General features: G+C 38.1%; 1 protein-coding gene across 1 annotated transcript in view; it reads left to right on the forward strand.

Annotated features, from left to right (window-relative positions):
* epha6 (eph receptor A6) overlaps positions 1–22500 on the forward strand; it is a 391998-nt gene that overhangs the window by 99866 nt on the left and 269632 nt on the right. Inside the window, 1 exon segment of the mRNA XM_062067464.1 lies at positions 5745–6408. Within this exon segment, the coding sequence (XP_061923448.1) occupies positions 5745–6408 (664 nt within the window).

Genomic DNA, 22500 nt, shown 5'->3' on the forward strand with positions numbered 1-22500 from the left:
GTGTAATATTACTCTTTATTGAATAACGGTACGAAAGTGGATTTTACTGTAAAAAAATGTTAGTGTAACATTTTTGCATAAACTATTTGTCAAGCAGAATAATGAATGATAACATTGTTTTGAAATGTATGATAATATAATATTTTGTTATTTATTTGTGTTATTATTAGAGATGATTAAAGTGTAAATATATGTAAATGTACACAGTACATTTATTTTTGTAATACATATATTAAGGAAAGATAAGGTACTTTATTTACACATATTATCTTCACGCTTTCAGGAGCCACACAAATTGACCAGATCTAGGCCCCAGGGGCCTTGAGTTTGACATATGTGTCTTAAAAGATGCAAAATAAAATGGCATACTACCATCACATGTTGCACCAACATAAAAACTCAATTACAGTACCCAATACCACTCCTTATGCTTAAGTCACACGCAGGTTTCTCACAGGAATGAGGCAGAAATTCCAATAATTTTTGCAAGTGCACACTTTAATACATCTGAATTTTTTTGGCGTACATAGATTTCTGGATTTGAACATACGTCTAATTTCAGTATTTAGTATTTTCAGTAGGAAATCTGTAGGAAATACTGACTGAAAAAAATAAACAATCATATTACAGTACCTATAATAGCCCACATTTCATGTTTTTTATGCTGTGTATACCATGATCAATAAAGCGTGTGACTCACGCGATGGACTGTTTGCTCCAACGGGCCGGGGATGTCGTTTCCGGTTTATTTGTCAAGCGCTCCATTTATGTCGAAACAGCATGGCCTCAAATTCCACATTTTGCGGCTTCCGTTCATTTTCACCTCCCTCTCTGGGCTTCCGTCTGCTCCAACGTCTCACTCTTCCTTCGCGCTGGCTTCTGGAAGCGGTGGTTCATCCTCAGTATATTCAGGTTCAAAAAGATAAGGTTGTGAATCTTCATTTGTCCAAAAAATATTCGTCTGCGTAATTTGCTACCAAGTCTGTCATGATTAGAAGACAGACTTTCTGGATTTGAACGGACATCTATTTTTAGTGGGGAATCCACTCGACACTTATTGCGTGAGAACTCTGGATAAATAAGATTATTTACATACAATATTGTAATAACATCAGATGAAGCTGCAGAAACGGACCGGACAGATTGTAATTTGCATGCCACAAACTTATTGTACCCCCGGTCTTAATTAAAATGTTTATATTTTATACTCAACTTTATGCTGAAATAATATTTGAATTAAATGTATGTATGCATATATATGAAAAGCTATATCTCCGAAATACCCTTTTCTATCATATATTTTTTTCTGCTTTCAGTAAAAAGTTCTGCAAACAGGTGCCTTAGATTGCAACGTTTTTTAGTTCCAGGAGCAGAGGCGCTGCTTTCACTTACAGCAGGTGCGGTGCAAATAACCTTGCAGTTTTATGACCGGCCCAAATGATTGACCACCTCGCGCACGCGACCTCAATCTGGAGGTTGATTTAGATATCAGGGGAAAGCTTCACCTTCAAGTACAGCATTGTAAATTTGAGCTAAAAATAAATAAATAAATGAACTGAAAGTTGTGCATGTAAACAAACCACGATGAGTTCAAGTATCGCTGAAAAATAGTGGGACAAAACGGTGCTCGCCAAATACTCTCATCAGTGAAGCATGTTTAATATAAACTGTGGGATTTCTAACAATTAGGACGATTTGTGTCATGTTTGTTCTCCTACAGAAACCATATTAAAACATAAAATATATTTATTCCCCATATTTTTCCATTTTCATAAATTTTTGGAAAAAGCTCCAGGGAGCTACTAAGACACTTCAACCACGAAACTAAGTAAAGCTGTCAAAATTGTAACTTTCTGACAATCGGCAGGTTGTGTGTAATATTTTTTTTAGCTCTAATACAGTTTTTATTTTTTATTTTATTAAGCAATTTTTATATATTGCATCAAAAGCAGACAATATATCAGCAAATACAGAGTTGCATTTACGCACAGCATACAACGTTTGGTGGACAAAATGAGACAAGGAAGGAGTGGCATGGAAACACCTCTTTCCGTGGCAGCGTCGGAGAAAGTTGTACATGTAAACATACTGTTGCGTCACAGTCCACACAACTACGGTGGGTTCAAGGATCGCTGAAATTAGTAGGACAAAACGGCGCTTGCCAAATACTCTCATCCGTGAAGCATGTTTAATACAAACAGTGTGATGTCTAATAATTAGGAAGGTTTGTGTTATGTTTGTTCTCCTACAGAAACCATATTAAAACATAAAATATATTCATTCCCCATATTTTTCCATTTTCATAAATTTTTGGAAAAAGCTCCAGGGAGCTACTAAGACACTTCGACCACGAAACTAAGTAAAGCTGTCAAAATTGTAACTTTCTGAAAAATCAGCAAGTTGTGTGTAATATTTTTTTTTAGCTCTAATACACTTTTTTTTTTAATCAAGCAATTCTTATATATTGCATCAAAAGCAGACAATATATCAGAAAATATAAAATTGCATTCACGCACAGCATACAACGTTTGGTGGACAAAATGAGACAAGGAAGGAGTGGCATGGAAACAACTCTTTCCGTGGCAGCGTCGGAGAAAGTTGTGCATGTAAACAAACCACGACGAGTTCAAGGATCGCTGAAAATAGTGGGACAAAACGGTGCTTGCCAAATACTCTCATCAGTGAAGCATGTTTAATATAAACAATGAGATTTCTAACAATTAGGACGATTTGCGTTATGTTTGTTCTCCTACAGAAAATGCATTAAAACATTAAATATTTTCCATTTTCACACAACTCTGAAAGAGGTCCAGGGAGCCATTAGGGCGGCGCTAGAGCCGCGGGTTGCTGACCCTCGTCCTAGTCTGGACGCTAGTTTATTAGAAAAGTGGAAATTCCACAGCATAAACTAAGTATTTCAGACACAAACTACGTACTACGACCGAACGTTCGGACATCTAAGGTCGTACCTAATAGGGAAGACGTCTTGTTTTACAAGAACTTTTATGTGACGTGACTGGCTGATGAAAAGTGGCCAAAGAGGGGGGAGAAAACCATACAGGTGGGCCATCATGGCGCCGTCTAACAGATGACTTTTTTATTAAAGAACGCTGTCTAATATGAGGAATGACTTGAGTTCCATAAGATGTTGGATGATATCCTCAATACCCCTCTGACACGGTGGTGATGTGTCATCATAAACTATTCCAAAGGGAGCGTCGCTAAGGGCTCTGTCTGACATTCTTCGTTCGGGAGGGTGGAGTCGTTCATTCGCCGGCTGAACTCGGTTGTTACTCTCAGGACTTTCCATGATTAGAAAACGTTGACTGGCTAAATACACGTATTGATCAGTCGTGGGTGACTGATTACATTTTTACCTCCGCAGTGTACAAAAGAGCTACTTGATGCAAAAGTATAGTGCAAAACCCAAAACCACATTGGCACGTTGTGTAAATGGTAAATAAAAACAGAATACAATCATTTGCAAATCCTTTTCAACTTATATTCAATTGAATAGACTGCAAAGACAAGATATTTCATGTTCGAACAGAGAAAAGTTTTTTTTTTTTGCAAATAATCATTAACTTAGAATTTATAGCAGCAATAACTTGTAAAAACGTTGTAAAACGGGCATTTTTACCACTGTGTTACATGGCCTTTCCTTTTAACGTGGACGTATATGATGTGAAATGAGTTATTTACACAGAAAGATTATGTACATGTTTATCTAAATACCTTAAATACCTTAATTGTCGTTAACACGGCAGTAAAACGGCTGATCAAACAAAACGGAAGTCATAGTCATGGACCCACTAGCTGCGGAAGCTAGCTCTCCAATCAGCTAAACAGACCCAATAACTCCACGGTGACGTTTCGGTGAATTTACTGAGGAATTTGTGAAACTGAAACAATACAAAAAGAACACCTTTGTAAGTTAATAATGCTAACACAGACACTCGTAATTGTCTCAGCATATTAGCTAATGCTTTTTGATTGATTGATTGATTGATTGAAACTTTTATTTGTAGATTGCACAGTACAGTACATATTATGTACAATTGACCACTAAATGGTAACACCCGAATAAGTTTTTCAACTTGTTTAAGTCTATGTTAATCAATTCATGCTAACGACGCTAGCTCGATTACATTACGATAGCACGTTCAAATCTGCATGAAAACACTCCTACGGACATCACACATGGGACGCTTTAGTCGGTAAGAATAGTTGTAGTTATATTGTAAAACTTACCAACCTTGCTTGGAGTGATGAATGAAGAATCCATAGGAGTCGAAACACTCTGGACTTTTAGAAAACGGAACTTGTACTTCCGGTTTAAAGCTTTAAACAGCAGGAAACACTGTAGCCATTCACCCAGCAGCACTTGCAGTAAGCAAACCTGTCCAAAAGGTGGCGCATGGCACAAACAATAACACATCATCTCAATATATTCGCCATCGCAGCTGTAGTTCTTAAATCTACCGTCTTCACCTTATCCCTGGCCAGGGGGCAGTCAGGTACTAGGCCTTTGCCAAGGGCCACCTGGGGTGACAGTAGTAAAGGGGTTAACCTCCTAGTGCCCCGTTGTGGTAGTTCTTAAATCCACCGTCTTCCGCCTGCTCCGCCGTTGAGGTCTTCACCGTGTCCCTGGCTAGGGGGCAGTCAGGTACTAGGCCTTTGCCAAGGGCCACCTGGGGTGACAGTAGTAAAGGGGTTAACCTCCTAGTGCCCCGTTGTGGTAGTTCTTAAATCTACCGTCTTCCGCCTGCTCTGCCATTGAGGTCTTTACTGTATCCCTGGCTAGGGGGCAGTCAGGTACTAGGCCTTTGCCAAGGGCCACCTGGGTTGACAGTAGTAAAGGAGTTAACCTCCTAGTGCCCCGTTGTGGTAGTTCATAAATCTACCGTCTTCCGCCTGCTCCGCCGTTGAGGTCTTCACTGTATCCCTGGCTAGGGGGAAGTCAGGTACTAGGTCTTTTCCAAGGGCCACCTGGGTTGACAGTAGTAAAGGAGTTAACCTCCTAGTGCCCGTTGTGGTAGTTCTTAAATCTACCGTCTTCCGCCTGCTCCGCCGTTGAGGTCTTCACCGTATCCCTGGCTAGGGGGCAGTCAGGTACTAGGCCTTTTCCAAGGGCCACCTGGGTTGACAGTAGTAAAGGGGTTAACCTCCTAGTACCCTGTTGTGGTAGTTCTTAAATCTCCGCCATTAAGGTCTTTACTGTATCCCTGGCTAGGGGGCAGTCAGGTACTAGGCCTTTGCCAAGGGCCACCTGGGTTGACAGTAGTAAAGGGGTTAACCTCCTAGTACCCCGTTGTGGTAGTTCTTAAATTTCCGCCATTAAGGTCTTTACTGTATCCCTGGCTAGGGGGAAGTCAGGTACTAGGCCTTTGCCAAGGGCCACCTGGGGTGACAGTAGTAAAGGGGTTAACCTCCAAGTGCCCCGTTGTGGTAGTTCTTAATTCTACCGTCTTCCGCCTGCTCCGCCGTTGAGATCTTCACCGTATCCCTGGCTAGGGGGCAGTCAGGTACTAGGCCTTTGCCAAGGGCCACCTGGGGTGACAGTAGTAAAGGGGTTAACCTCCTAGTGCCCCAAGACCCCATAGAGGAGCCTCCACTGCCGGATGCATTTTAACGTCATGCCCAGGACGATATTGTCTCGCTTATATGAGAAGGTCTTTTACATCCACAACACAACGGACATGTTGTTCATTCTTCTGTTTTTCTACCCCCCACCCTGTTCTTAGTGGGATGCGATCACAGAGATGGACGAGCACAACCGGCCCATTCACACCTTCCAGGTGTGCAGCGTGATGGAGCCCAACCAGAACAACTGGCTCCGATCCAACTGGATTTCCCGGCAGGCGGCCCAAAAAATCTACGTGGAGCTCCGCTTCACCCTGCGCGACTGCAACTCCATCCCCTGGGTGTCCGGCACCTGCAAGGAGACCTTCAACCTCTTCTACCACGAGACGGACGAAGCCCACGCCGTGAAGTTCAAGCCGGCTCAGTACACCAAGATCGACACCATCGCCGCCGACGAGAGCTTCACTCAGATGGACCTCGGGGATCGCATCCTGAAGCTCAACACGGAGGTGCGCGAGGTGGGACCCATGACCAAGAGCGGCTTCTCGCTGGCGTTCCAGGACATCGGCGCTTGCATCGCCTTGGTCTCGGTGAGGGTTTACTACAAGAAATGCCCTTTCACGCTGAGGAACCTGGCCTCGTTCCCGGACACGGTGCCTCGCGTGGACTCGTCCTCGCTGGTGGAGGTGAGGGGCGCCTGCGTGGACCACGCTGAGGAGCGGGACACGCCCAAGCTCTTCTGTGGAGCTGATGGCGACTGGTTGGTCCCCTTGGGGAGATGTGTCTGCAGTGTCGGCTACGAGGAGGTGGACGGATCCTGCATCGGTGAGTTGCCCAATTTCCCTTGCACACTTTTTGGCAATAGAGACATGAACAACAACATTCGAACTGGAAAACTTTGTTGTTATTTTTTGCAAATAATAGCTAATTTGGAATTTGATGCCTGCAACATGTTTCAAAAAAGTGGCAAAAAAAGACTGATAAAGTTGAGGAATGCTCATCAAACACTTATTTGGAACATCCCACAGGTGAACAGGCTAATTGGGAACAGGTGGGTGCCATGATTGGGTATAAAAGCAGCTTCCATGAAATGCTCAGTCGTTCACACACAAGGACGGGGCGAGGGTCACCACTTTGAGAACAAATGCGTGAGCAAATTGTTGAACAGTTTAAGAACAACATTTCTCAACCAGCTATTGCAAGGAATTTAGGGGTTTCACCATCTATGCTCCGTAATATCGTCAAAGGGTTCAGAGAATCTGGAGAAATCACTGCATGTAAGCGATGATATTACGTACCTTCGATCCCTCAGGCGGTACTGCATCAAAAAGCGACATCAGTGTGTAAAGGATATCACCACATGGGCTCAGGAACACTTCAGAAGTTAAAGTTAAAGTTAAAAGTTAAAGTACCAATGATTGTCACACACACACACTAGGTGTGGTGAAATTTGTCCTCTGCATTTGACCCATCCCCTTGATCACCCCCTGGGAGGTGAGGGGAGCAGTGGGCAGCAGCGTAGCCGCGCCCGGGAATCATTTTTTGGTGATTTAACCCCCAATTCCAACCCTTGATGCTGAGTGCCAAGCAGGGAGGTAATGGGTCCCATTTTTATAGTCTTTGGTATGACCCGGCCGGGGTTTGAACTCACAACCTACCGATCTCAGGGCGGACACTGTAACCACTAGGCCACTGAGTAGGAAACCCACTTTCAGTAACTACAGTTGGTCGCTACATCTGTAAGTGCAAGTTAAAACTTGACGATACAAAGCCAAAGCCATTTATCAACAACACCCAGAAATGCCGCCGGCTTCGCTGGGCCCGAGCTCATCTAAGATGGACTGATGCAAAGTGGAAAATGGTTCTGTGGTCTGATGAGTCCACATTTTAAATTGTTTTTGGAAACCGTGGACGTCGTGTCCTCCGGAACAAAGAGGAAAAGAACCATCCGGATTGTTCTAGGCGCAAAGTGTAAAAGCTAGCATGTGTGATGGTATGGGGGTGTATTAGTGCCCAAGACATGGGTAACTTACACATCTGTGAAGGCACCATTAATGCTGAAAGGTACATACAGCTTTTGGAGCGACATATGTTGCCATCCAAGCAACGTTATCATGGACGCCCCTGCTTATTTCAGCAAGACAATGCCAAGCCACGTGTTACAACAGCGTGGCTTCGTAGTAAAAGAGTGCGGGTACTAGACTGGCCTGCCTGTAGTCCAGACCTGTCTCCCATTGAAAATGTGTGGCGCATTATGAAGCCTAAAATACCACGAGGGGGACCCCCGGACTGTTGAACAACTTAAGCTGTACATCAAGCAAGAATGGGAAAGAATTCCACTTCAAAAATGTGTCTCCTCAGTTCCCAAACCTTTACTGAGTGTTGTTAAAAGGAAAGGCCATGTAACACAGTGGTGAACATGCCACTGTGACAACCTTTTTTGCAATGTGTTGCTGCCATTAAACTCTAAGTTAATGATTATTTGCCAAAAAAAAACATGAAATATGTTGTCTTTGCAGTCTATTCAATTGAATATAAGTTGAAAAGGATTTGCAAATAATTGTATTCTCTTTTTATTTACCATTTACACAACATGACAACTTCACTGCTTTTGGGTTTTGTAGATTTTATTTCTTCCTGACTGTAAGGTTGTTTTTTTTCCCAGTTTCATCACACATTCCCCCCTGCTTTTTTATCGCCGTTCTTAATTTTCCTCGCCTCACTCTTATTGCTCGCTACTTACCCTCTGGAGATTAAGATGAGATCTAATGTAATTTGGCTGCTGTGCAAGATTGATAGTGTGCTGGTGGAGAGCCTCCTTCCAACATGCTGTATATCTACTCCAAGGATCCATCTTGGATGGCAAATGCTGTCCGTCTGCCGTGGTTTTGGGACTCGGGATTGTGTGCGTGCAGGCCTGGTCCTAACCAATCTGGCGCCCTAGGCAAGATTTTAGGTGCCCCCCCCCCCCCCCCCCCCATCAGCAGTGAAGTGTATATACTCACAAGAAACCGAATAGCTTTGTCTTTGACCTTTTTTTTTACTTAAAGAAAGCAAATTAACATATTATATGAGAATGTTATGTTATGATTATCTTTCACCGAATCACAGCAGTGCTCAAATTAAAAAACAGCATTCCCTCTCATGTGATATTGCTTAATTAACATGAATGATGTGCACTTTAGCAACTAGGCTTACAACTATACCTAATATATAAAGGGGTGGAAAAGTGACTATTACCTGCAGGGCAAACATTAGCTAACCAGAAGGCAATAACAATGTCAACAAAAACACCTGCTTAAAAGATCTAATACAAATGTCCCTGAGGAATGTAAGGTGGGAGTACTGTAATTACCTAACGTTACATTATTATATTCCATAACAATTTAGCCCCCTCCACAATATTAACCCGACGTTAAAACAGAACTAGCTATTTATTGATTAGCAATTGCCGAATCATGTAACATTAGCTTAATGCTAAAGCCAGGTTACTATCACATTCTGTAACAGACAAATAATTTCATGTAGGCTAACGCTACCTACCTGCTACCTCTGTCTTTCTCTCGTTTCTCCTCTTCTTTTCTTTTTTTTCTTCCCTGGGCACCTGACAGTTTTGGCCGTTTTGACATCTTGTGTTGATTTTTTGATGTGGTAAGAGTCATGATACGGGAAGGGAGGGGGCGCACCGTGCGGGGGGGTGGGGGGTGCATAATGTTGTAACAAATAATATTTCTATTAAATAGGCTTTACTTTGCATTTTAATTAATGTGGGATTATTTTTTGTATTTAGAAATAATAGTACCAACTTTTTTCTTTTTTTTTTCTCCATCATTTGTGGCACTGGCGTGGCGCCCCCTGATGGACGGCGCCCTTAGCATTTGCCTATACGGCCTATGCCACGGGCCGGCCCTGTGTGCGTGTTGTTCTAAAAATGTGTGTGTGTTGTTCTAAAAATGTGTGTGCATGTGATCGGGCGCTGTGTTTATCAAACAGCTGTGCCAGTGGCTACCTCGGAGCTGCAGATTAGCCACACTGACTAGGTAGCCGATTGAACTGGAGATCTCTAATATGAGCCTGGTTCACTGTGAGGCTATAACAGAGTCTTTACGTTCATAAACACGAAAGTCAGCGTAATGAAGCGAGTTTTTTCCTAATAAACAATGCAAATGGGAAAAATGACATGTTTTAATAGAGGTTTGTCCACTTTCAACACAATATAGAGCAGGGGTCACCAACCTTTTTGAAAACAAGAGCTACTTCTTGGGTAGTGATTAATGCGAAGGGCTACCAGTTTGATACACACTTCAATAAATTGCCAGAAATAGCCAATTTGCTCAATTTACCTTTAACTCTATGTTATTTTTAATAATTAATGATATTTACACTTAATTGAACAGTTTAAAAGAGGAGAAACCACGAAGAAAATGACAATTTAATTTTGAAACGTAGTTTATCGTCAATTTCGACTCTTTAAAATTCAAAATTCAACCGAAAAAAAGAAGAGAAAAACTTCAAAAAATAATTTATGGAACATCATTAGTAATTTTTCCTGATTAAGATTAATTTTAGAATTTTGTTGACATGTTTTAAATAGGTTAAAATCCAATCTACACTTTGTTAGAATATATAACAAATTGGACCAAGCTATATTTCTAACAAAGACAAATCATTAATTCTTCTAGATTTTCCAGAACAAACATTTTAAAATAAATTCAAAAGACTTTGAAATAAGATTGACATTTGATTCTACAGATTTTCTAGATTTGCCAGAATATTTTTTTTGAATTTTAATCATAATACGTTTGAAGAAATATTTCACAAATATTCTTCGTCGAAAAAACAGAAGCTAAAATGAAGAATTAAATTAAAATGTATTCATTATTCTTTGCAATAAAAAAAATGAATTTACTTGAACATTGATTTAAAAGGTAAAAAGGTATATGTGTTTAAAAATCCTAAAATCATTTTTAAGGTTGTATTTTTTTCTCTAAAATTGTCTTTCTGAAAGTTATAAGAAACAAAGTAAAAAAATTAATGAATTTATTTAAACAAGTGAAGCATACTTGCCAACCCTCCCGTTTTTAGCGGGAGAATCCCGGTATTCAGCGCCTCTCCCGACAACCTCCCGGCAGAGATTTTCTCCCGACAAACTCCCGGTATTCAGCCGGAGCTGGAGGCCACGCCCCCTCCAGTTAAATGCGGACATCATGAACGGAGAAGTTAAACAGGACAATACTGCCATCTAATGGATAGCCACCGGAACACTGAAATTCAAGTATTGTTTTCTTTTTCTATGTAAATAAAATAAATATATATATATATATATATATATATATATATATATATATATATATATATATATATATATATATATATATATATATATATATATATATATATATATATATATATATATATATATATATATATATATATATATATATGAAATACTCGAGTTGGTGAATTCAAGTTCTAAATAACCACGCCCCCAACCACTCCCCCCCCTACCCCCCACCTCCCGATATTGGAGGTCTCAAGGTTGGCAAGTATGAAATGAAGACCAAGTCTTTAAAATATTTTCTTGGATTTTCAAATTCTATTTGAGTTTTGTCTCTCTTAGAATTAAAAATGTCGGGCAAAGCGAGACCAGCTTGCTAGTAAATAAATAAAATTAAAAAAATAGATGCAGCTCACTGGTAAGTGCTGCTATTTGAGCTATTTTTAGAACAGGTCGGCGGGCTACTCATCTGGTCCTTACGGGCTACCTGGTGCCCGCGGGCACCGCGTTGGTGACCCCTTTATGCAGTTATTTTCCGGACTATAGAGTGCACCGTTTCATAAGCCGCACCCACTACATTTGTGCAAAAATATATATTTTCCATATACTAGCCACACCGGACAATAAATATGTTGCAAAATAAGTTATTCACACGGAAAGATTATGTAAATGTTTATTTTCATACCTTAATTGTTTCCAAACGGTGCCTGTAACGCGGCAGTAACTTTTATCCCCCTACCCGTGGGACTCGACTGGGTGTGTTAAGGACATTTTGGACATCCCGCGGCCATACATAAGATTTTATGTTGAAGTGTTTTACTTGTTTTAAGTGTTTTGCTCCTATATGATCTCAGTAAGATATTACAGCTTGTAGCTGAGATTTGATGAGCTATATTGAGTAAAACATGCTTGAAACTAGAATATCAACTGTTGCAAAGCTGTGTCATCAACACTCACAAGTATAAAACTACTTTATTTAAAGTAATAATTTCTTATTTCAAGTATGAACAAAAAAATCATGACTTTGACACAATTGTGTCTCATAATTAAAACAGATGACAGCCAAATAAACTTTGCTGTTTTATTTTCAATGAAACAATAGAAAACAGGTACTCATATAGTAGTACAGTTGGCACAGTACAGTAAACTGACAGTTAATATTGAAACATTTAACATTTCTAACTATTTTGAACAGAAATAGTTCATGCACATTCAGATGAATTCTTCAAAATTACAATTAAAATATATTTGGCCGGGCTGTATATATGCGCAGTAATTGACTGAAAGAGCACGCAGTTGGCGCGATGATGTCATGTTATTCATGGAAAAATGCATTTTTAGACAATATGATTTGCCTGAGCGGCTAGGAGACCCCGAGAGTAACAAGCGGTTGCCTTGTTGAATTTCCATTAAGAACAATAAACTCGTTTTTAGTATAAGTTTGCTGGTTTCAAGAAATGTAATGCCGAGCGCATATCATTATGTCAAGATAATGGCACTAGCATTTACTTACTTTAAGAATATATTTCAACATATTGAGCAAAAAGGTCTCATATTTTTACTTATTATTGAGAATACACTTATTTTAATGTATTTTTGGGTTCATTGAGGTTAGCTAATTTTACTTGTTTTGGAAAGTCTTGACAAGACAAATTTTCTTGTTCTATTGGCAGATAATTTTGCTTAGTTCAAATAAAATACCCCTCATTTTTGTATTTTCTTTTCTTGTTTTTGAACACTGACTTTTTGCAGTTTGGGTAGGTATTTTGAATATTTTAGGGACTTTTGACGACTTTTCCAACTTTTATCCCCCCTCCCTGTGGGACTCGGCTGGGTGTGTTATGGACATTTTGGACATCCCGCGGCCATACATAAGATTTTATGTTACAGTGTTTTACTTGTTTTAAGTTTTGGTCCTAAATGATCTCAGTAAGCAGGGCCGGCCCTAACCAATCTGGCGCCCTAGGCAAGATTTTAGGTGGCACCCCCCCACATCGGCAGTGAAGTGTATATACTCACAAGAAACCGAATAGCTTTGTCTTTGACCTTTTTTTTACTTAAAGAAAGCAAATTAACAATCAGAATAGTTAACAAGAAAAAAAAAAATATGGATGAATAAATGAATACAAAAAATAAAAAATGAATATATGAAATACAATATTTTTTACATACATAAACACAAAATAAAACGTGTCAACAAGTTGCATAAAATAAATTAAAAATACAATATAAATAAGGCACTGCACGAAACAGATATCAAACCGGTATGACTTTAACAACTATATTACAAAAAAAGGTGATCCTCCAGAGTTCTCTATTTGTGCTTTTTAATATTGCATTAACTAGAATGACTTACAAATTACTGTACACCAGGGAGTACTGTAATTACCTAACGTTACATTATTATTTTCCATAAAAATTTAGCCCCCCGCCCCACAATATTAACCCGACGTTAAAACAGAACTAGCTATTTATTGATTAGCAATTGCCGAATCATGTAACTTTAGCTTAATGCTAAAAAGCCATTTTACTATCACATTCTGTAACAGACAAATAATTTCATGTAGGCTAACGTTACCTACCTGCTACCTCTGTCTTTTTCTCGTTTCTCCTCTTCTTTTCTCTTTTTTTTCTTCCCTGGGCACCTGACAGTTTTGGCCGTTTTGACATCTTGTGTTGATTTTTTGATGTGGTGACGTCCAAAAAGAGTCATGATACGGGAAGGGAGGGGGCGCAACGTGCCGGGGGGAGGGGAGGCGTAATGTTGTAACAAATAATATTTCTATTAAATAGGCTTTACTTTGCATTTTAATTAACGTGGGATTATTTTATGTATTTAAAAATAATAGTACCAACTTTTTTTTTTTTTTTTTTTTTTTTCCTCCAACATTTGTGGCACTGGCGTGGCGCCCCCTGATGAACGGCGCCCTTAGCATTTGCCTGTACGGCCTATGCCACGGGCCGGCCCTGTCAGTAAGATATTACAGCTTGTTGCTGAGATTTGATGACCTATATTGAGTAAAACATGCTTGAAACTAGAATATCAACTGTTGCAAAGTTGTTTCATCAACACTCACAAGTATAAAACTACTTTTTTTAAAGTAATAATTGCACTCTAGCGCCCCCTAGGAAAAAACAAAAACAAACTTCCTGTAACTCCCACTAGTAAGGTCGTAGAGACATGAAACAAAACCCTCTATGTAGGTCAGACTTAGACCTACATTTCATAATTTTATATCCTCGGGCAAAAACCAACAGGAAGTTGGCAATTTCCCCTTCAAGACAAAATTGTACTAAAAAAAACTCATTTTTGCCACTTTGAGCTGTAATTTGACCCCCTTAAAATACTTCAAAACTCACCAAAATTCTCACACACATTGGGACTGCTGGAAATTGCGATCTAAAAAAAAAACCGAACCCCAAAGCTCAAAATTGCGCTCTACGCAATTTTGAATAAAACCGAGACAAAACTGCTTCTTAGAGGAAAACTCCAGCAAAACTGCTTGTAACTTCCGGTAGGAACGTTTTAGAGACATGAAACAAATACCCTCTACGTAGGTCTTACTTAGACCTACATTTCATAGATTAAAATCCTTCAGCAAAAATCAACAGGAAGTTTGATATCCTCACTTCAAAACAATTTTTTTTTAAAAAGCGGTCACCAAACATCAAACATTATCTCCTCTGAGCGCGTTTGTCGTTTTGGCTTCAAACTACTACAGGAGAGAGATTGAACCCTTCTGATTAAAAGTTGACGAAAGCGTTTTAATGAGTGCTACGGTTTTGATTTTACGAGCCTTCAAAGAAAACAACCACTGTGCCGCAACACCTAGGAAAAAGACACAGACACAACTTCCTCTAACTCCCAGTACGAATATCGTAGAGACACGAAACAAAAACCTCCATGTAGGTCTCACTCAGGACCTACACTGGACAAAAGTATTGGGACACCTAGGACTAGCACCTGCCAAAATGCGGACCCGACCAACGCTGCTTGCAGCTTTAATTATTCTTTATTCTTCAGCCGCCACAAAAAACGCTAATTTGACCCACTTAAAATGCTCCAAAACTCACCAAATTTGACACACACATCAGGACCTGCGAAAATTTCAATAAAATAAAAAAAATTAAAAAAAAAAATCAAAATTGCACTCTAGCGCCCCCTAGGAAAAAACAAAAACAAACTGCCTGTAACTCCCACTAGGAAGGTCGTAGAGACATGAAACAAAAACCTCTATGTAGGTCTCACTTAGACCTACAATTCATAATTTCACATCATCGGGCAAAAACCAACAGGAAGTTGGCAATTTCCCCTTCAACACAAAAAAATGACAAAAAAACACACATTTTTGCCTCTTTGAGCTGTAATTTGACCCCCTTAAAATACTTCAAAACTCACCAAACTTCTCACACACATCGGGACTGGTAGAAATTGCGATCTCCAAAAAAAACCGAACCCCGAAACTCAAAATTGTGCTCTAGAGCAATTTTTAAATAAAACAGAGAAAAAACTGCTTTTTAGAGGAAAACTCAGACAAAACTGCTTATAGCTTCCGGTAGGAACGTCTTAGAGACATGAAACAAATACCTCTATGTAGGTCTCGTTTTTTTTGTTTTTGAACACTGACTTTTTGCAGTGCAGGCATGATGCTTTATGGTCTTTTGGGCAAATGGCAAATTTGTGCAATCAGATGCAATTTCTGACAAATCTTGAGGCACTAATTGCATTGTTTGTTTTTTTACTTCATTGCAGCCAACAGGTTGTGGGTTTTACGGCGCAGATTTTTTTTTTTTTTTTTTTTTTTTTTTTGAGGCGCACTATACCCATATGCTTGCAATAATTGTTTGTCCACAAACGTCTAATCCTGCTGAAGGAAGACAGTTGTGATGGAAAAGCAGATGGCGTCGTGTTTGTGTTTGAGTTGTGTTTGTTTTACAGACGACGATGTAATGTGCGGCGTCTGCCATCTGCTCCTCATCAGTCACAACTGCATGCTTTCCTGCGCGGGGAGATTGGCTGTTTACATTTTTCTTTTCATTCCTTCATTCCTTCATTCCGTCGCTACCGCTTATCCCAGGGCTGCTCAGCTCGTGGCCCCGGGGCCGAATCTGGCCCCGAAATGACACAGTTTCCCACCTAGGCCTTCAGTGATGTCCTACTTAGTCCCACTTCAATAAATACTACTTAAAATACAATTATTTATGTCGCCACATGACCACGGCTTGTAAAATGCTACAGAGAAACACACTTGTGCACGACTGGGTATTGAACCACATCAATTTGTCACGAGTGTACAACATTTTTTGGCGCATTTAAAAATCAATAAACCCGCATCAGACGTGGTACTGTCAAAACTAAAATAATTGTAAAAAAAAACATATTGAATGTGAAAAAATATATTTGAACTCACAATTTGCCATTTAATGCCGCTCGATTCGAGTGGAATTAATAATAACAATTAAAGCTGCAAGCAGCGTTGGTCGGGTCCGCATTTTGGCAGGTGATAGTCCTAGGTGTCCCAATACTTTTGTCCAGTGGTAGTCCTGAGTGAGACCTACATAGAGGTTTTTGTTTCGTGTCTCTACGATATTCGTACTGGGAGTTAGATACTTTTGTGTAGTGTACTACCTTCTCTGCGTTCTGTGCTCACGCTGGTGCTTTATGCTTTTAAGCAGCCATCTTAAAACAACAGCAGCGGAGCAACTTTAGTGCTGCGGGTCTTTGAAGGCTCGTAAAATCAAAACGGTAGCACTAAATGAAACGCCGTCGTCAACTTTTAATCAGAAGGGTTCAATCTCTCTCCTGTAGCAGTTTGAAGCCGAAACGACAAATGCGCTCGGAGGAGATAACGTTTGATGTTTGGTGACCGCTTTTAAAAAAAAAATTGTTTTGAAGTGGGGATATCAAACTTCCTGTTGATTTTTGCTGAAGGATTTCAATCTATGAAATGTAGGTCTAAGTAAGACCTATGTAGAGGTTTTTGTTTCATGTCTCTAAAACGTTCCTACCGGAAGTTACAAACAGTTTTGTCTGAGTTTTCCTCTGAGGAGCAGTTTTGTCTGTGTTATATTCCTAGGAGGCGCTAGAGCGCAATTTTGAGTTTTGGGGTTCGGGTTTTTTTTATGAGATCGCAATTTCCGCCAGTCCTGATGTGTGTAAAAAGTTTGGTGAGTTTTGAAGTATTTTAAGGGGGTAAAATTACAGCTCAAAGATGCAAAAATGAGTGTTTTTATTAATTTTTTGTGTTGTAGGGAAAACTGCCAACTTCCTGTGGATTTTTGCTGAAGGATGTTAAATTATGAATTGTAGGTCCAACCTACATACAGGTTTTTGTTTCATGTCTCTACGACCTTCCTAGTGGGAGTTACAGGCAGTTTTTTTTCTTTTTTTTTCCTAGGGGGCGCTAGAGCGCAATTTTGATTTTTAGGGTTTGGTTTTTTGACTAAAGTGTTGTGTCATCGTTGCTCTATGTGTGTGTAAAATTTGGTGAGTTTTGAAGCATGTTAAGGGGGGCAAAGTAGTGCGCAACGGTGCGGAATAATAATAATAATAATAATAATAATAATAATAATAATAATAAAACCTTACAAATTCAATAGTGTCCTTTGTCCCTGTGGGAGTCCTTTGTACAGGGTACATGCGGACCCTAATAATATATTTTATTTGTAAAAGCACTTTACATTGAGCAAACAACCTCAAAGTGCTACAGTGTATTAAAACAAAGATAATAAAAATAAATACAAATAGAAACTAGAACAGCCTAATAGCTAGAAATAGCACACATATATCTAAAAAAAAAAAAAAGGCTTTTTTAAAAAGAAGGGTTTTTAAGCCTTTTTTAAAAGCATCCACAGTCTGTGGTTCCCTCAGGTGGTCAGGGAGAGCGTTCCACAGACTGGGAGCGGCGGAGCAGAAAGTTTGTAGCTTTGTCCTCGGAGGTTGGAGGAGGTTAGCCTGTCCGGAGCGGAGGTGTCGTGTGGAGGATTTGGGGGTGAGCACTTATTTGAGGTAGAGGGGGGTATTTCCGTGGAGGCACTGGTGGCAGACAAACCATTTCACCGCCACGACAGCTTAACTCGGCCGACCTCGTTTCACAAGATCTAGTCTCTCTTTAAAAATCCTTCTTGAAAATGCCTTCGCAAATATATATCTGCCACCTAATCAACGTTTTGCTCTGCTTGTTATTGTTGGTTAAAAAAAGTGAGTACCGCTGATTTCTCCGCTGGCCGGGTATGGCTCCGGGTGCCACTTTCTGCACAACTTGTGATTGGATACTTGGGAGTGACAAGCGAGTATCCGAGTGTACGTTCAACGTAAGGCTACCTAGATGGGCTACCGTCAACAACTCGCAACTGTCTGTTAACTGAGCGTCCTTTGTTCGTTTAAACTGCACAGTCCCTTTGCTATTGTCATGCTACCGGTTAGCATTAGCGGGTTTAACTTTTTAATGTCAACACCTTCCAAATGTGTTGATAAATACTACAACTACGTGACAATCAAACAGCTGCTGCGGGAAAAGTACATGACTTAGAGCAGGGGTCACCAACCTTTTTGAAACCAAGGGCTACTTCTTGGGTAGTGATTAATGCGAAGGGCTACCAGTTTGATACACACTTACATAAATTGCCAGGAATAGCCAATTTGCTCAATTTACCTTTAACTCTATGTTATTATTAATAATTAATGATATTTACACTTAATTGAACGGTTTAAAAGAGGAGAAAACACGAAAAAAAATGACAATTAAATTTTGAAACATAGTTTATCTTCAATTTCGACTCTTTAAAATTCAAAATTCAACCGAAAAAAAGAAGAGAAAAACTAGCCAATTTGAATCTTTTTGAAAAAGTTTTAAAAATAATTTATGGAACATCATTAGTAATTTTTCCTGATTAAGATTAATTTTAGAATTTTGATGACATATTTTAAATAGGTGAAAATCCAATCTGCACTTTGTTAGAATATATAACAAATTGGACCAAGCTATATTTCGAACAAAGACAAATCGTTATTTCTTCTAGATTTTCCAGAACAAAAATTTTAAAAGAAATTCAAAAGACTTTGAAATAAGATTTAAATTTGATTCTACAGATTTTCTAGATTTGCCAGAATAATTTTTTTGAATTTTAATCATAATAAGTTTGAAGAAATATTTCACAAATATTCTTCGTCGAAAAAACAGAAGCTAAAATGAAGAATTATATTAAAATATATTTATTATTCTTTACAATAAAAAAAAAAAAAAATTTTTTATTGTGTATATATATATATATATATATATATATATATATATATATATTTAATTGATTTAAATTGTCAGGAAAGAAGAGGAAGGAATTTAAAAGGTAAAAAGGTATATGTGTTTAAAAATACTAAAATCATTTTTAAGGTTGTATTTTTTTCTCTAAAATTGTCTTTCTGAAAGTTATAAGAAGCAAAGTAAAAAAATTAATGAATTTATTTAAACAAGTGAAGACCAAGTCTTTAAAATATTTTCTTGGATTTTCAAATTCTATTTGAGTTTTGTCTCTCTTAGAATTAAACATGTCGGGCAAAGCGAGACCAGCTTGCTAGTAAATAAATAACATTTAAAAAATAGAGGCAGCTCACTGGTAAGTGCTGCTATTTGAGCTATTTTTAGAACAGGCCAGCGGGCGACTCATCTGGTCCTTATGGGCTATCTGGTGCCCGCGGGCACCGCGTTGGTGACCCCTGACTTAGAGTATTAAAACTTTGTAGGGCGCAACAGACCATCTAACGTCTTGGACGTGCAAGTGCAAATTACTATCAAAAACATACACAAAAGTACTGAAAATTGATACTGTTGAGAACCGGTATCGATTCCCAGGTACCAGGAAGCGGCACCGTATCGGTTTGAATGGTACCCCTCCCCATGCACGATATTTAAAAGATGACCTCCGAATACATACAAAGGTTCTAATCACCAACGTTGTTGTTGCTTTCTTGGAATCGTAGAAGAATGTTCTTAAATGATGTGAGATAATGCCGCTTAGTGATCGTAATGGTGCAAGTCAATTGGTTGAAAAGGACAGATAATTATTTCCATCCTAAATGCTTTGCCATTATCAGTTAATTTCCACTGATTTTAATGGAGGTTAAACGGTAATATGTATGGTAAATGTCAGACATTTTCCTTGCAGTCTATTTGCACACGTTATTATTGTCGTCCACGAGGTCTTTTCTCATTGATTTGAACATTCACTGCAACGTGTTCATTTTCTGACGTTGATGTGTTAAGATTGGTGTTGTACACTCCCTTGATGAAGAACTACCCGCTGTAAAAAACATATATATATATATATATATATATATATATACTTGGTAACACTTTAGTATGGGGAAAATAGGGTTAGGGTTAGGGTTAGGGTTGGGGTTATAGGCAATAATTCTGAGGTTATTGAGGGAAGACTCTTAGTTAATGGCTTACTGGTTGTATAATAAGGCCATGCAGAATAATGCATTAATAAGTACTTAATCATGACTAATTAAGAGCCAATGTGTTACTAATTTGCATGTTAATAAGCAACTAATTAATGGTGATTATGTTCCCAATACTAAAGTATTACTATCTACTTGTATATATACATATATTAGGGTTGTCAAAAAATTGGTTTTCGAATTAATCTTGATTCTTATTTGTAACAATTATTAATCAATTATTATTATTATGATTTTGGGAAAAATAGAAAAAAATAAATAAATAAAATAAAATTTAAAAAAATATATATATATTTATATATATATATATATATATATATATATATATATATATATATATATATATATATATATATATATATATATATATATATATATATATATATATATATATTAGGGTTGTCAAAAAATTGGTTTTCGAATTAATCTTGATTCTTATTTGTAAATATATATGTATATATATATATATATATATATATATATATATATATATATATATATATATATATATATATATATATATATATATATATATATATATATATATATATATATATATATATATATATATATATATATATAATTTTTTTTTTTTTTATGTTCTTCCCAAAATCTGTCCTGTCCAGCCACTTTAGTAAATGTTTGGGTAAAATTTTGACAATTTGATAATTGTATTTTTAAGTAATATAGACATGTATCAGATATGTTTATCTATTTCATGGAGGAATGTAGTTATCTTAGACCTGGCACCCAATGTTGTTAAAAAAAAGTATTGTTTTGAAATGAGAATCGATTTGAATCGAGAATCGATTTTAAGTCAAACCGTTACCCTAAGAATCGAATCGAATCAGCCCTAATAGGGTTAGGGTTAGGGTTAGGGTTAGGGTTAGGTTTAGGGTTAGGTTTTGGTTTAGGGTTAGGGTTAGGGTTGGGGTTGGGGTTAAGGTTAGGGTTTGGGTTGGGGTAAGGGTTAGGGTTACTATTAATCAATAATTCTGAGGTTATTGAGGGAAGACTCTTAGTTAATGTCTTACTGGTTGTATAATAAGGCCATGCAGATTAAGGCATTAATAAGTACTTAATAATGACTAATTAAGAGCCAATATGTTACTAATTTGCATGTTAATAAGCAACTAATTAATGGTGAATATGTTCCCCATACTAAAGTGTTACCATGTACTTATGTATGTACGTAATGTAGGGTTAGGGTTAGGGTTAGGTTAAGAGTTAGGGTTAGGGTTAGGGATAGGGTTAGGTTAAGGGTTAGGGTTAGAGTTACTAATAAGCAATAGGGTTAGGGTTAGGTTTAGGATTAGGGTCAGGGTTAGGGTTACTAATAAGGGTTAGGGTTAGGGTTAGGGTTAGGGTTAGGGTTAGGGTTAGGGTTAGGGTTAGGGTTAGGGTTAGGGTTAGGTTTGGGGTTAGGGTTAGGGTTAGGGTTAGGGTTAGGGTTAGGGTTAGGGTTAGGGTTAGGATTAGGATTAGGGTAGGGTTAGGGTCAGGGTTAGGGTTACTAATACGCAAAAGGGTTAGGGTTAGGGTTAGGGTTAGGGTTAGGGTTAGGGTTAGGGTTAGGGTTACTAATAAGCAATATTTCTGAGGTTATTGAGGGAAGACTTTTAGTTAATGGCTTACTGGTTGTATAATAAGACCATGCAGAATAAGTTATGAATAAGTACTTAATAATGACTAATTAAGAGCCAATATGTTACTAATTTGCATGTTAATAAGCAACTAATTAATGGTGAATATGTTGTGTTTTCTTCCCCAAATCTGTCCTGTCCAGTCTCTTTAGTAAATGTTTGGGTAGATGTGTATGTATTTATGTATTTATGTAGGTATATATGTATGGATGTATATATTTGTATGTATGTATGTATACATGTATATATATGTATGTATGTATTTATTTATGTATATATGTATGTATATATTTGTATGTATGTATGTATGTATACATGTATATATATGTATGTATATATTTGTATATGTAGTTTTTATAGTACTGTATATACATACATATACATATCTACAGTACAACATATGTAATGCAGGAAGTGCGTCTCAGACATCATAATATGCATTCTAGCCAAAGAGCGGTTTACAGACACGTGACACTGCAGGGACACTCGGTGACATTTTGGAAAAGAATGTCTTCAATTGAACAATGGCGCTTCTT

Source organism: Entelurus aequoreus, linkage group LG13 (genome assembly GCF_033978785.1).
Source record: "Entelurus aequoreus isolate RoL-2023_Sb linkage group LG13, RoL_Eaeq_v1.1, whole genome shotgun sequence".
NCBI lineage: Eukaryota > Metazoa > Chordata > Actinopteri > Syngnathiformes > Syngnathidae > Entelurus > Entelurus aequoreus.